The sequence below is a fragment of the Coturnix japonica genome, chromosome 11, assembly GCF_054131305.1.
Source record: "Coturnix japonica strain WE chromosome 11, WE-NBRP24, whole genome shotgun sequence".
NCBI lineage: Eukaryota > Metazoa > Chordata > Aves > Galliformes > Phasianidae > Coturnix > Coturnix japonica.
Window position 1 is genome coordinate 11,929,922 of NC_140673.1, and position 16,732 is coordinate 11,946,653.

At 42.6% G+C, this 16,732-nt stretch overlaps 1 protein-coding gene across 6 annotated transcripts in view; it reads left to right on the plus strand.

Moving 5' to 3' along the window:
* C11H1orf21 (chromosome 11 C1orf21 homolog) overlaps positions 1-15,526 on the plus strand; it is a 70,005-nt gene extending 54,479 nt beyond the window's left edge. For all 6 annotated transcript variants that reach the window (XM_015869834.3, XM_085511207.1, XM_085511203.1 and 3 more), the window contains 3 exons: positions 10,238-10,314; positions 12,713-12,773; positions 14,777-15,526. In XM_015869834.3, the coding sequence (XP_015725320.1) occupies positions 10,238-10,314; positions 12,713-12,773; positions 14,777-14,815 (177 nt within the window). In that variant the 3' untranslated portion in view covers positions 14,816-15,526. The remainder of the gene's footprint in view (positions 1-10,237; positions 10,315-12,712; positions 12,774-14,776) is intronic.
* The last annotated feature ends 1,206 nt before the right edge of the window (positions 15,527-16,732 follow it).

A 16,732-nucleotide genomic window follows, 5' to 3' on the forward strand; every position in this document is an offset into this window, starting at 1 on the left:
GACCATAAAGCTGAGCTAACTTAAGGAAATAAAAGGTATACAAATACAAAGCACTAAAATAATAATGAAGACCTTGCTATTGTGCTGGCTGACAACCTCTGGTAGGATTTGTCATTCAGCTTTTCACTGAAACCCCTTTGCAAAGTGATACTCCAGTGTCATTCCCCATCCAGTCCTCAGTTTCCCTGAACTTCTGGCTCAGCTACTGGAGAGACAGAATGTATTGGATATGCTCTGAGTTTACAAATGCTGACAGATTCATTTGGAAAGACAGATTGCAAACATGCATCATGGCCACACTCTGAGTTCTATAAAAGTGATGTATGAGTGGTGCAGAATAATTAAAGAATTGTATCAAGGGAACAGCTTAATTAACTATTCTTGATTAAAGTAGTACAGTATGTGAATTTAATAGCTTGTCTTCAAAAGCAGAATGTGAAATCACTTATTACTGTGGTGAATCTTGCTGGCAAATTGTGAGCTGCCAGAGGTTCCTGTGATTAATTGAGTTTAGAGGAACTTAACACTGGGGTAGAAGATACCAAATCGTTATTCTGCTCTTGCTTTGAGCTCATTGGGAGACTAATGAGAGGGCTGAGAGCTGGCAGGGAAGGGAGAGTGAATGGGGGCTGCAAAGCAAGGTCTGCAGTGGGCACCATTAGCAAAATGGTGGGCAGGCAAACTGCTAACAGCATCCTTGTTCCAGCTTTCACATCAGTGGAATGCAGGTTTCAAGTACTGTTTACAACGTTCTTGACTTGTAAAGGTTTTCTCTAAAAATGCTAATACCACGGGATGGATGTTTGCTCTAAAATAGAAGCTTATATTGTGAAGCATAATGGAGAGCCCAAGGGTGAATTTTGGGAGTGAGTTTTATTGCTGTGGCATGAAGGGCACTGACTGCCTTCGTTATACAACACTTCAGTGTTAGTTAAAGAGCAAATTCAGCCAAGCTGATCAGTTAGCGCAGACATGTAACTAGTGAACTTCATCATTAGGTGATGTCAAAACTGAGCCTAAGAGTTTTCTTGTCTCTTTTAAATTAATATTAAGCTCCTGCTTAACCTTTATTTCAGAATTGAGTTTTTACACTTTATTTGCTTTAAAGCATTCTTCTGATCAAGAGTCAGTTTTTGGTGCATTTTCTTTACTGTGTATTGGTAAATATGCTGTTTAGATGGGTGAGCGTTACAGCTTGCAGGTCTGATGGGTGAAAATCATGATCTTACAGCCACCATCGTGGCTTTTAAACTGAGCATCTGCACATCTGCCAAGATCAAAACTCAGATTTTGTTTGTAGCTAACATGGTATCTTACCTTGACTGTGATGAGTGAGAGTCCGAGTGCTGAATGAAACAGCGAGGAGTTACATGTGGCCTCCGAGAGATGCTTATTCCTCCCAGAACCCCTCTCAGATCTTATTGTAACAGGTAGGCTCACTGAGGTGAGTAGGACCAGCTGTGCTTGAAGATACTCCCCCTTGCAGTAAATGAATATAAAGGGCAAACTTCTTAAGGACAAGTCCTTGTCAATGCATTTTTCTTAGAGATGGATTTATTTCAGAGGCTCCCACTGCGGTGACACATAATGGTAAGGCACAGTTGTTTTGTTATGAGTGCTTTGAAAAAAATAATATTAGCAAATTCCATTAATATTGTGGTCAGCGAACTCATCTGAAATTGCCTGATGGCACTGTTCTGTATACACAGTGGGAAAATCAATAAATTTAATCCAAGGTAAAACTGTCTGGCTCTCTGAAGGAGAAGACTGCCTTGATTGCTGGATACTGGAAATCATTGCCTCATACGAATTGAATAGCATCGAGCAGTTGCGTGGCTGAATCATCCAGACTGATTTGACTCACGGGGCCTGGTGACTCCAAATGAAGTATATTTGTCATGCCACAATCCTGCAGGATTAAGAGCACTTGGATTCGTTTGATCTGATCTATTCCAACAATATTAAGCAAGCCAGTTTCTTACTGTCCTTTGCACCTTGTGTATTCCTGGTTGTGGAAGTCCAGCATCTTACTTTTTGGAAGCTGAGCTGTGATACAACAAATATTTCTGGTCAGTATTTCTACTTCTGGCAAGGTTTGAAGAATTCTTGGCTGGTTTTTACAGTAGGACCAAATATAACAAGAGGCAGAGACTGGCATGTAGAATTTAATCATGTTATTTATTACATTATTATATTATTGTCTTGAAGTTGTTCGCTGTTTTCTGGTTTTGTGCTTAATAAGCAGCCATTCTCAAATGTTTTAGTCAGTACTTCAGGAATTTGGGGCTTAAAGTCAACTCTGGAATTAAGGATTAAGAGAACACCCCCTAATCATCTCAGCTGTTTGTCTTCCCAGATAGGCCTTGATAATATGGTGGGCTTGCTTTCATGGAACACCTATTGATATGGATGTAAATGGAGGAGGGAAATAGCTCTGGGTGGGGGGCCAGGGCAGTCACCCGTAGCTCAGTTGGTGTGCTCTGAGCAGGAGGACATGAGTGGATGGGCTGGAGGAGAGACCATGGAAGTCCTGTGGCAAAGGAGCACTCCAATTTGATACCTGCACATCCCTATGGGCTGCACAGCGAGGCCCTCTGAGGCAAAGGGGCCAGCCCTGGCAATGCTAAAACATTGCATATTCATAGTAACAGAATGTCTTTAATGCTACTAGACCATTAATAGGACAGTGCTGCGTTACTGCCTGCTTATTTATAGCTGCACATTTGAGGTGGTGTGTGGCTGCCAGTGTTCGTTTGGAAGATCTGAATAGAGGAGCCTTAGGCTGAAAGGAGTGTGTTCCTTCTGCTCTTATTAGTGGATATATCTCATTGGGGTTTAAACATCACAAAATGGGCCTCCCATGCTCCCTCATCTGCAGCATGCCCTTCCTATCTCTGTGAAGGTTACTTTGGGAGTCCTGTACCAGCTGCAGGCTGTGGGCTGGCTGCTGGGTCTGTTGTGTGCCTGGCTGCTTCCCCACCTTCCTTCTCAGCTTTCCTTTCCTGCTCACCTTACCCAGCCATTCTGATACACACGTTCCTGGCTTGTTGCAGCTGCTATGCTTGTATTTGGCTCATCCTAACAAAAACACACAGGGATTATGGGGCTTTGGTGACTTTAATAAAGTCAATTTCTGCTGTCAGGATCATTGATGCAGTATTATGATTTGAATTAAAGTTCTCATTATCACATTAAGATGAAACAAGGAGTTAATTAAGTGTAGGGAAGTAATTGATAAAACTGCAACACGCGGTGAAAAATGAGACAGTATTTTTGTACTAAACCCTTGTGTTCTCCCATTTCTAAGTACCATTCCTATGAATGCACATTGGAGTGTGCTTCTGACTCAGGCAGAAAGCTTTCCCATTTGGCAGTACTGCACCTCTTGGTAGTAATGTGGCAGCACAACATTTTCTGAACGTTCTTGTGATGGGAAAATCCTGTTAAACTATAGAGGTACTTTTCTTATCTTGGCACTTTTGTGGCTTGAAAAGAAAACTGTTAAAACATGGCTTCTGGAAATGGATGGAAGTCAAGTTGCAGACTTTGAAAGCTGGTTTTGATTAGAAATAGAAAAATGGAAGATGATGTAATTTTTGGTTGCGTGTGATTTTTGTTAATTTTAGGAAGATTTTTTGGGCCACGAGTCATGGAATGTGCAGATATTTTACGTTGGGACCATTCTTTTTCTGCATTATTGTTCTGGTTTGGTTTTAGCAATCCAAGGGTTGAGGCAGGAAGACAGATGACTCTTAGCTGCTCTTTGGCTTAAGAGAGATGTTGAGCAGTGCACTGCCCATCTTACGTACCCATTAAAAACTTCAGTTTATTTCTTCTGGATCATTTATTTACCTTGGACTTTCTGATATTTAAATGTGATATATGAATAAAAATGGTGGAGCTGCATGCAATTTCTGTCCATTTGCTTATGAGTCCCAGACAGGGCTGCTGCCTGCGGAGAAACTCCATCCCTGAATGTGGGAGGTTAACCTCACTGGTTTGAGATGCCACATTAAAAACAAGAGCTTCTTTTGCTCTCTGATGTGGCAATACACGTGATACATCCTGACTTCAGTAAGGCTTTAAATGCTGTGACCAAAATGAGAGGCGAACTCTGTACAAAAGATGTAGGCAGATGGGGAAGAGCCCAGAGGGGAGTGACAAGAATAGGAGGCTTAGGAAACATAATCTGTAATGGAAGATAGAATGAATTGATTTGTTTAGCCTGCAAATACAGAAGGAAAATGCAAGTCACTTGGTACAGAAAAGGTTGCTTTAAAGACAAGACAATCAGCTTTCCTCCATGACCACAGAGAGATGCCAGAAGACACTGGGCAAAGATTTAAGTTGATTATTAGGACAGACTGGTTCAGGGAGGTTGCACAGTTAAAGACAGGCTGTTGAGAAAACCCACAGGACTGGAGTTTGGAGAATGGATCAGACAAGAATTCTTGAAGTAGTTAAGATACGTGCCCTCAGGTGGTGCAATTAGACAATACTTTGCGATGTCTTCCTTTAGTGCTGGCTGGGACTATGGGGAAGCTTTCAGATGACAGAGCTTGCAGAGGTTCATAATGGTGTTTTTCTGGAGAAAAGATGTACAGCTTTCTGACAAAAGAGGGCAGAGCTCATTTTGAGTCTTCTCTGTGCCCACACCTACCTATGAGACTTGGGAAGAAATAATGCAGAAAGTGAGATGGTGGGAACTTTAAAATCAGATGGGACAGTAAAGGGCTTATCAGGCACACAGTCACTCTGTTACTGTATTACAATAATTCAGTCACAGAATCATTAAGTCTGGAAAGAAAAGCACTGAGATCATTTAGTATAACAGTCAATATCTGTTGGACATCAGTATTTCCGGGCCTGTAATTGGTTTTTAATGGAGTTTTTATATCCAGTATTGGTTTGGATATCTTCTTCTAGTCTGCAGTATTGTGGGTATCCCAAGCTACTTCTTAATCATCCTGGATGGAATTTGTTTACTCTGTTGGTGCCCCTTTTTGCTGACACCCAGGAGACTCTTATCTGCTCTTCTTCCAGGTAAAATGAGAAGAGCACAAAAACTCAGCTTCCATTACTGATTTAAACAGCTTATAACCTGTTTGAGCCTTCTATGATTGCCTTTCATTCTGCTGTATATCATATCTATTCTCAGTATCACTCGAGTAAATTTGTTTGGGGAATTCATACAAAATCTATTTCCAAGGGCTAGAATCTCAGAAAGCCAGACGGCTGCTGTGTTCTTTGTGAAAGAAAAGTATTTCTTTGTGCTAGTAGTAAAACAAAGCAATGAAGATCATACAAATCTGTAACTCAGGCTCCATTCACAGCTATAATTTTCTTGTGTGTCAGAGTACACGTCAAACTTATCAGTATTTACACTATGAAGTCCTTTGAAGCCTAAGTTTTACCCGTGCTCATTGAAACTTGCCAGGTAGCAAGAACTGTAGCTCTGTTCTCTTGGGTCTTAAATCTTGTGCCCTGCATAGATTTCAAAGTTGATGCAAACAAAACAGACATTGAGAAGGTCAAATATAGGCATTTAAGAGTGCGCCAGTGATGACATTTACATGATTGCAATCTACCATAAAATGTAAAATGTTCACACTGGACAGAGAATGAGAGCTTATTGTAGTGAATTCTTGCTGTTTTGGAACACATGTGGCTGTGTTTTTGTTCCCTTCATCAGGCTCACAGCAAGTGGAAGATGCAGTTGGCCAGCAGTGGGCATTCTGCAGCAGCACACTGCCTGCAGCATGCAATGTTCTACATGTTCAGAGGGTTTCCTGTGATGTCAGGCTGTTGGAATTGGAAAAACATTGTGGGAATAACTGGTATGGGGGTGCCTGTGTGGTAGTGGGATGCATGGAGATGGTTTCTGTATTGATGCTGTTGCTGTATGCACGAGAACCAGCCCTGCAGGCTGTGCATCTCAAAACCTTCCCATTGCAAGTACATTTGTATTGATGAGTAGTGCTACTGTCATTTTTCTGCCATGACACTTGTCAGGATTACTTCTTGCTGCTGTTTATTCTGCTTATGTTTGGTTTATCTGTTTCTCTTGATTTGCACCATATTTTCTAATTAGTTCAGTTTTTCCTCCTCGCTGACTTGCAAGCGACAAACACAGAAGAGGTTTGTGTTTGCAATTGAGCCTTAGGTTTCTCTGTGGTTGTAGAAGGGGGAAAAATACATTGAGATAAGAGTAATGAACGTTCATCAGTGGTTGATGAACATTTATGGAGGCCAGGCAGAGGATGTTGGCACAGTGAGGGGTTGGTGAGGGGATATGTGTCCTGATGCAAACAGGTTGTTTAACACACCAGATTGCTTCTAAGGTTCTATGTTGTTTATTCCTGGTCATAAATGTTCTACAGTCTTCATGCCATGACCTCGTTTCATGCTTAATGCCAGCTCTTTCCACATTACTACACTCAATGGAAAACTACTTTCAGGAGATATGCATGAAAAATTTGAGGGCATGAGCAATATATACATTTGCTATATATAACTATATTTCTGTAAAAAGCTTGTTGAGAGGGAGAGAATAATTAATGACACAGGCTTAATGAGCAGTAAGATAACTTTGAGCCAGGGTGGCTGTACAAGCCAGAAGACTGACATACCTGCAAAAGAGCAAAAGTAAGATTGGTTGGTTGTGCTTTCTGTTCTAAGTGCCCTAAAATCCTCTTAAAGTTTCCTCCAGAGCCAGTCTGTGAGTTGTCAGTCGTGTGTTTTTATTTCAAAACTTGATCTATCTATTTTTCATTTGCTTGATAAAACTTTTAACCACCCTGATGTACCAAAGCCATTAAAGATCTGGCGTATTAGGAGGTTGGTGAGCAGGCCTCCGTTTTCTTTGCTGTATTTCTGTGTGTCACTCAATCTAAGCAAATATCCTTCATGCACTGAAGCAATCCCAAGCTATCTGCTGTACAGAATGGTAAGGGATAGTTTTCTGTCTCTTTGCAGAGCTGTTGTACAGGGTTCATCCCTCAACTTATTTTTGCAGGCATTTTCCCTCTGGAAATCTTGTAGGTGTTCCCCTTGATCTGCTTTCCATCCTGGAGAACCACCAAAGCCAGAGGAGCTGGGAAGCCCTGATGTTCAGGGCAGTGCCATCTTCCTGTAGCAGAACAGAGGCACTTGGCAGGTGATGGCATTTCTGGTTTTCTGGAAGGGACCCCTTGAAGTGTGAAGTTTGGCAGCATATCTGCATGAAGGAGCTTGGAGATACGCCTGGCTTGAAAAGGACCACAGTGATCATGTAGTTTCAACTCCTCTTCTACGTGCAGGGTCACCAAGTACCAGACCAGGCTGCCCAGAGCCACATCCATGAATTGTATTTAGATCTTGCAGGAGAAATCCTTTGACTCTCACCAGAGGGAGCTCTTTTCTTCCTCTTACTTCTTTTTTTCTTTTCTTTTTCTTCTCAACTTGACATTTTTGGATGGATTTTTCAGATTTGTTGGGATCCTTCAGCCTGACCTGAGCATAATTGACTCATTAGGTTTTCTGCTGGTAATGACCCCTGATCTTAGCTTCTTCAAAGGCATTTTAAAAGCAGCTACAAATTACTACTCTGACTCATCTTACTTTCAGCTGAATGTGCAAACTGACCCAGTGAATAAGCCAATCCAATGAAGAAGCCAATCCAAGGAAAAAGCAGCTCCCTTGTAATCGATTCTTTAAGTCATACTTTGCTGAACAAAGTTGAGTAGGTGTGTGTGTGCTCTCCTCCATTTCCCACATTATTGGAGCTGCAGTAAGAGAATCTGCATGTCAAGGGACTTACTGTGGAAGAGTGATGAGCATCATCCCTGATGGCACAGACAATAGGAAGATGGGCTCTGGGCGTCAGCACCATCCACACTAAAACAGTGTCAATACAAAGAGGCTTAGTTTGCTGGCATTCAGTTCTTCTGTTCTATGGCTTTTCCCCTGTTTGGCTGCATATTTTTTCAACTATCATAACTTTAGAGAGAAAAAACTGAAGACCAACATGCAACTGCCAGTTAATGAAAATCAGCCATTAGGTGGCAGAATGGCGAATTGCATCTTTAATTGATTGCTTTCTGGCCAGGTTCATCAATTAAGGAGAAAAACACACAGAACAAAATGTAGTCTCTTCATTAAATATGTTGGTGTTTATGAGAGCATCTGGCTCTCGGCCTCACATTACAAAGCCCTGTGCGTGGCCGCGAGTGTGAAGGGAGCTGAGAAGCAAGGCTCTTAGCAGCTCACCTCTATCCTTCTGTAGATACCTTAAGGAAATACCTGAAGTACCTGTGCTACTGGAGGAAGCTTTGAAAGCATCAAGAGAAATGCTGACGGAGATGTAATTATAATGGCAGTAGTGGCTGTTGCTGTGTTAATAGCAGCTGGTGGTGCAGTCACTACCATCTGTTAATGCCCCAAAATCCTGAACATTCTGAAATGGCACATCCTTTATGTGGAGGAATTAACAATAATTTACATATCTGTCAAATGAAATCACCTGGATTTGCTGACAGATTTACCTTGATAATGATTAATCACCAAATAATGGGGAGTTAAATGCACCAGTATGAGCATTTTTACCATAGGCTACCTAATGCTGCTATCTAAGTATAGCATCCTGGAGGGTTTATTTTTGACGTGGTGGTGAGGGGCATTATTTCATGTATTTCCTTCCAATAATCCTTATAAGCAGAGCTAGATTAAAGGCTGAATTTAGCATACTAATTTGTATTTGCAGCAGATTAAGATGCTAAAAACACTTGCAGTTCTGCCAATGCGTGCTAACTTATGAAATGTTAACGACTGACTCTTATGCTTCAAAAAGAGAGAAAATGAGGCTGAACTGAAAGAAATGCCTCCACAACCCAGGTGAGCCTGGGGCAGGAGTGCCAAATGGATGGGCTGACCATGCACGTCTCATGGCTCCCAGGTTGTGTGACTGTGCTCTAAGTTAGAATCTAAATCATTCATTTCTGATGAATCAGTTTCTCTTCCAAGCAAATGGGAGGTGTGTGGGGGGAATAGTCCTTTGAATATACTCTGAGAAGTTATTTTTGAATATCAGCTTCTGTCCAAGCCTTTATTTTGGTCAGTGTGATGAACTATCAGTGCTGTAAATAACAGTGAAAACGAAGTCCCAAGCCAATTTGGGGCCCTGTTGGTTTTCAGTTCCCTCCTAACTCATTTTATTTGTTCCTGCTGAACAGCAGATGGAGGAGGTGACACGTTCTCTGATTAGGTAGAAGAATTGTAAGTAATAAATAATGGAAGAGTGTTAATTATCAGAAGCAGTAGGAGGGAAAGAGTAAACTTTGCACTGTTGAAGTCAAGTAAACTCAAAGTTTGTTTCCTTCTCCCTGGGTAAGTAAGTCAGCCACCCCCAGTTAGAATCATAGAGTCAACAGATCACCGAGGCTGGAGAATACCTACAAGATCATCCAGTACAATGTCTGCCTATCACCAGCAGTTCTCACAATTATAAAATGGTTTTAAAGCAAATGATTTTGTCTTGTTCTGCTGCTCTGGCTTCCTGATTCGGGATCCAAGGAAGGCTGTGTCTGGGGCAGGTGGATGTTTGCTGTGACTTGGGTCGGAGGTTTCTTTCTCCCTCACTGCTATTTTCATGCAAGGCACTGTTTTCTGTTAGGGAGGATTAGAAGGCATGCATTAAACAGTGTTAAATTTGCTGAGGCAGTTGATGTTTACAGCTCTTGTAGAATTATTTATTAAAATATTAACTGCTAGACAGCCCGCCTATTTTTAAAGTTCAGTGATTTAGAGGCCCTCTTCAAAATCACATTGTGTGATTCAGACATCTAAAGACTAAATAAGACAAAACAAAACGATCAGAATTACCCACAGAAGCGTTAATTCTTTGGTTTGCATTTCCTTAATTGTCACCAAATTGATGGGGATGGATTTGCTTGGCAGGAAGGCTGCAAGTTTGACTCAGCTCCCTCCCACCAGCCATCCCAAGCACACCATGCAGACAGGAGGGGTTTTGTCCTTCTGCAGGGGATGTTTTACAGCTTCCCACCCAGGACAATGGCCCTGCATCTCACAAGGCTGTGGCATCAATGGTGTTGCCTTTTATTTTGTTTCTGGTGAACTTTTCTCATTCGGTTGCACAGGTGGCAGTGAGCAGAGGATTGTGACGCTGTGATGAGAAACGCTTCATGTTTCATTGCTTGATAAATGCTGATGGTATCTCTTTTGTGTTTTCTGTGTGTTCCAGGAAAAAAGTGTCAGTTCCAATGTAAGACTTAAATCTAATAAAGAGATCCCGGGATTAGTACATCAACCCAGAGCAAAGTAAGTTCCATTGTTTGTTTTTGTCACTTAATACAAATAATAGCAGAATTGAAGTAGTATCTGTGGCCTAGCTAAGCCAATTGGTGGTTCCAGCAGCCTTAAATCTGTACCCACTTCAACTAAATCAGGTAAGAGCAATATTGGCACCAGCCTCCTGCAGTATCCAGTCCCTTGCACAGCTGAGATGTGGGACTTAAATGTGTGTGATGCACCTTACAGGAATACCATATCATGTTACTTCTCAGTTTTTCATACAGCTTACACACCAATATATTTGTGTACTGGTGTTCCTGATTGCTAGAAGTCAAGTGGTGTTCCTGAAAATAAGCTGCCAAGTTCCCAGGGAAGTTTTTGCTGGCTCTCAGCCTAGGTTAGCAGACATAGGGCCTGACAGACCCCTGGGAGAACCCCTTCCATTTCAAACAGGGAGGTTGTTTCTTGGAACGAAGGCTGATTTGCAGCTGGGACTTGATCCAGTCCCTGGTCTGGCTGAGATCAGTCCACATGGCATGTGCCATGAAATATTTAACTCCCATGGGAGGGCTGTTACTGATGGTAGTTACTTGTTTCTTGCCTAAATCACCGTTGCGTTTTAATCGCTAATTGGATTGAAAATAACAGTGCGTGGAGCCATATATCAGATTCTTAACAGAGAGGTGAGAAACCTCTGCTGCTGAGATTTGAACATTAGCAGAAATGCTGTTCTTTATGCTGTGTCTTCAGGACACTTATTAACTTAAACTTGACGCATACCAAGTGCACTGTATGTAGTTTCACTAGTTTCCTAATGAACTGACAGTGTAATTCAGTCATCTTTCAAACAAAGGAGACAAAGCGCTTTGGATGTAATTGCAAAGAAGTTCACTACAAGGAGGTGAGGGTGGAACCACCATTCAGCAGAGCAAAGCTGTGCTTTGTTACTGCAGCCTGCTCCTTCCCAGCAGGGTCAGAACTGTACCTTCTTGGGGCTTCATCTTTGCATCTTGCCCTTTTAAACCAACTCTTTGGTAATATGTTTTCCATCAGCCAGCCACGAAACATCTGAAAACACAAAACTGTGCTTCCTGATTGTATGGGAAACTGTTGAACACAGCCTGAACCTCTGATTGACCACCTGAGGCAAGCAATGAGTCAGCTGCAGGAGCACAGGTGAAGATAATTCAGCTGTGCTCCCGAAAGGGGTGGAGCCTGACTGCATCTCACCTAGATCCCATTTAAGGGCTGACCACCACTAAGGCAGAATCTCTTTCTCTGGGGATTGCTCTTTTGTGGAGTATATTGTGAGCCTTCAACATCAGTGAGCATTTTGCCTTTAAAAACTGGATCTGTGATGGTGCAAAGGCAAAAACATGTTTCTAGAGCTCTCTCCAACTCATGAAGTACAGTGTGTGTTGTGCTTCAGTGGGGATGTTCTCCCTCCCTGATGTACATTCTCTTCATGTCCCATGAGGTCTCTGCTGGGGCTGAATTCCTGCATCTCCTTACCAATTGGATGCACCAGAATCATACCAGGGCTTGTGTTCGTGCTTCTTCCATCTTCTGAGAAATGTCTATGTTTCGGTCATTAGAGCAGCAGGCTTTGCCAGCAGCTGTTTCTATCCACTTGGGGATTGAATTCTGCAGTCTGTTGGGGTTTCTAAGCATAGGAATTTTTCATCTGCTTCCAAAAATTATCATATGTGGAATGAGTGGGTCTCCAATTCAGGGCCAGGAACCTGCCTACCCAGAGGACAGATGGCAGGGTTTGCTGCCCCATACAAGCATTTTGTCTCTAGTATCTCTGGAGGAAAAGATCCAAGATCTATGTGCCCTTCAGACAACCTGGCATCGCTGTTATCACTGGCACTGGTCAGTCTCCCATTCCTTCTCCCTCTCCTCTCTTTCCATCCTGCCTTCAGTGCCTGGCATTTCTCTGCACCCCACATGCCCAGGCAATCTGCTGCAGTTCCAGAGGATGCTCTGCCCCCATGTTGCAGAAAGAATGTTATTATTCCAGGAAAGAGGCTCTTACCACCCCCATAGCATAAATAGAGCAGGCACACCCCAAGGACTGTCTGCATCACATCCTCACCTTCATCTCCTCACTCTTTCCCTTTGTGTCTGCCCGTGCTGTATTTTGGTATTACAGGTACCCTTTGGGGAAGGGCTTATTGTCTTGTGCCACCATCAAGTGTTTGACAACCAAAAGTGGTCTTGTCCGGCCCTATTCACTAATGCAAAACCCCCTCACTAAATGCATGGGTGCTGGTTACCATCCCAGGCCTAGCACACATGCAGAATTAAGTGCAAGAATGTCTTCTGCAGGGCAAAAGCATGAAGTGATTTATTTTTCCGTGGGGTGAAAAGTTAAAGCTGGGTCAGTGTGTTTTGGTACTGATGCTCTGCCTTTGCTTTTCAGCATGCACATCTCTGAAAGCCAACAAGAATTCTTCAGAATGCTTGATGAAAAAATTGAAAAGGTAAGGAGCTATGAAGTAAAAAACCTGTTTTGATCCAGGTTTCCCTGCTCTGTGGGGAGGAAAAGAAGTGGGCATTGCTGCAGCATCTGTGTCCTACGCTTCTCCAAGGGACCTGAACAAATGCACTAATCCTATAAATATTGAGCTGCTTTCCCTGTAAAGCATCACCTTCTGTAATGTCAAATGCAGAACCAGAGCATCTGATGGCTGTATCTAGTTATTGGAATTCAGGTTAGTTTTGTTTTCTAGGTTTGTTCTGGGGTAGTAATGCCATTCATTCACCAGCTGCCACACTGGAGGTGCAGCTGACCATCTCCTCGCTTTGGATCACACTCTCAGATCCTCACAGATGTTCTTTGTGGCTCTTACACTGCTGAATAGATCAGGGACTGCCAATTAAGATGAAATAAACAGTCAAAGAGACTGACAGCTCCTGTGCATTTCAAGCTGCTGACATCATCTAATACAGATGAGTTACGTGACTTATCATGAGCATGATAAGGATTACAGAGAAAATTATAAGTGTATTTTGGACTCAGCAAAAATAAGGGCTGGCTGAAATAAAATGTATTTAATCCAAGCATGGAATCCAAAGGACACAGGCTGGTGGCTTGGCAACTGAAAATAAATAGTGTTTATGAGTCCTAGAGGTCAAAAAAAGTCTTGATGCAAAGGCCTGGAGAATTTCCCTAAGAGAAATTCCATCAGTTGTTGGCACCCAGCACGTGCCCTGTTCCTAGCTGCATGTATTGGCATTGCGGAGCTGATTTCTGCATAAAAGGCCTGAAGGTAAAAGTCAGAATGTCAATGCAATGCAGGATGCTTCTGCCTACCAAAATTCAATGTCAGAAGGCATTTGAAGGGAGACATCTGTTAGTGCCTCTGCTTCAGTGTGTGTCCTTATGAGAGGAGTGAGAACTGAACTGCTTACGTGGAACTTGATGTAACTATGATAATTAAATCCATAGGGTTTGTAGGAAGAAATAAATCCCAGTGTAAAGCTCAGTGTGGAATGTTGAGCTATGAAGGCATTCAGCTGCATTTTGGTTCTGCTGGATGAACTGGACCTTTTTGCAGAGTGCCACAATGTGAAAAAAAACATACTTTATTTAGCATCTTGACAATGGCCATCACAAATGAAGATCTCAAAAATGACTGCTTTTTCTGAATGCTGCCTGTGGAGCAGTAAATGATCATGAGAAATTGTTATTTATATATATGTATATTTATATATTGTCCCTATAGGCTGAGTCACAGTATATGTAGGACTGGTTCCATCCCTCCTGGTTACTGGCCAGCATTTGGGTAGAAGAGGAATTGCTGAAGGTTTCATGGGGTTTGTGCACAGGCCACATCCTCCTTCCTCAGCTCTTCCCGGAGAGCTGATAAACTTTGTAGTTACTGATAAAAACCCCATTAGGGAATAAGGTGTAGACAAAGGCTTTTGTTCTGAAAACAAACTAAAAAGAATGTCCTCTCAGCTCAACATATCACCCAAGCACGAGTAAAACTGGTGGTTTTCTTGTGCAGGCAGCCAAGCCATGCTGCCTCACTCTGCCATTATTCCTGGCTGCCATAAAACAATCTGCCCTTTGTCACCGGGCTTTGTAGCAGAGCTGTGTCCCACCTCGGTGATGGCAGAGAAGTGAAGGGGATAGAGGAGCAGCTGCAGGGCTGCTTGGGTTCCTCGTTCCATCCCCCTGCTGTAGGCAGGGACACCTCCCACCAGACCAGGTTGCTCACAGCCCCATCCAGCCTTGGCCTTGAGTGCTTCCAGGGAGGGGGCATCCACAGCCTCACTGGGCAGCGTGCTCTAGCATCGTGCTGCCCTCACAATAAGTCATGAAATGGCTGTAGGAGTCATGCAAACATCATTCCCTGATTTTCAGCTTTCTGCCCAGCTCTGAACATTTACAGACCCGAAACGCGTGGTCTTTAAGTACCATTTGTTGCTTGCTATCTCAGCGAGCCATTAACCTCATGTCTGGCTGTTTTCCTTGCAGGGTCGTGATTATTGTTCAGAAGAGGAAGATGTCACATAGTGCCAATTCTGCCAAACAAACCAGGAATACTACTGTGTAAATAGATTACAACCCAGTTGAGACCTTTTGGAAGTCTTCTAGAGCGAACAGCACTACATAAAAGAAGATCATTTCCACATTATATGCTCCATTCAGTTACAGTGTTTCGTAATGAACAGATGAGGAATATTGCTAAGAACTCATATGGAACTATTTTTGTTGCTGCTAGTTAAAACTTGTTGCAACTTTTCACTTTCTCTGTGTCCAGATATGCAGCAAATCCTTAAAGTTAATCCAAAAGACGGTGTTGATTTTACTAAGGCCTCTGGCCTGTTTTCTATCAGATGAGGTAGTGTTACACAGCTTCTATAAGTGAACATTCAAGCATCTGAGAAACACCCTTATGCTGTCTGTCAGTCGGCGTGCGGCCGGAGTGCTTATTCATGCTGGTGATTTCAAGCTTTGGAGATGGGATGTTTTTGCCATGGCTGGCCTTGTTTCTCTGCTGAGAAGAAGCTGAGAAACTTATTATCCATTAAAAGCATGTTATCACTGAAATGCTGGAAGTGATGCAGGAGCAGGAATTTGTAAGAGGAAAAGAGTTTCATTTAATAGGTATCTTAATCAAGGACTAAGCTTGCAGTATTGGCTTTGCTGAGAATGGGAGTGTGATCACAATCATTTTGAATCTCTTTTTTTCTAAGAAAATAAACATTTTACTGTTTTTATGTATCCTTGTCTTTTCCCGTTCATGTGACGTTCATGTTCTGAGAGCCCGGAGGCAGGGAAGGCAAAACCAGTGCTGTGCCAACGGGGTGTATTTGCTGCATCTCATATATGGTTTATTTTTCCAGGTGATACAGAGCAGATGCTGTCTTCTCAAAAGCAGATGCCGTGTTTTTAACAAATACTGTCACAACCCTTAAAGAAGTGGAAAAAAGACAACTTTTGTATGTATCCTTGAAGGGAGATTGTTACCTGTATGTTACCCAATATGTTGGTACTTTATTTAATATTCCACTTTGACAGCACCAGCTCTGCAGTGCGTCCCAAAGAGAAGCTTTGTAGGACAGGGACACCTCCAACCAGAAGGCCTCATCCAGCCTGGCCTTGGGCACCTCCACTCCTCTGGGCAGCCTGTGTCAGGGCCTCACCATTCTCTGAATTAAGAATTCCTTCCCACTAGCTAATCTAGATCTTCCCCTCTTTTGGTTTAAAGCTGCTGTTCCTCATCCCATCATTACACTCCTTGGCTGGAATTGCACTCCAGCTTTCCTTTGTACAAATACAGAAATTCTGACATAAATTCTTTAACAGGCGTAGTCACAGAGAAGCAACACCAGCAAGAGTCCCTATTTGATGCCCAGCCCTTCCAAAAAGCAAATAATAACAACACTGGATAAAATAGGAATGATTTAGCAGTTGGTACATAAGCAGACAGTTGTACAAGGCACACAGACAGGACCTTCATCTTGGGGAAGGAGCTCTTTGGTCTGTCTTCTCTGGATTCCATTGTTTCCTTATCGGACTTCCTATCTGATAGTGCATAAAGGAATAAGTATTCTAGAGAAGTACCTCATTACAGTGGAGATCTGTTTTGTTGCAAGCCGGATATTTTCAACGCCATGTAAGAAGGCAGCAGCTAAAATCATTACAACACTTACAGCTTGTAGTGTGTGTTAACAGAGGAGCCAAGGCAGATGGCAATATTCTGATCTTTCGCTATAGCTGGATGTGTATCACTCAACAGTGAGAGCAGGGGAAAAGCTGAAGCATCCCCTCTGGAAGGGAAATGTACAACTAACTTCCATTGCATTTAGTGTAGTGTCATCTTAGGGTATCAAATAAGACACTCTGTGGCAAGGAGCAGCTAGTCAAATGTATGTGACAGTCAGGAGCTTGTCAAAAGCCTCTCATATTTAGCGTTGTTAATTCTTG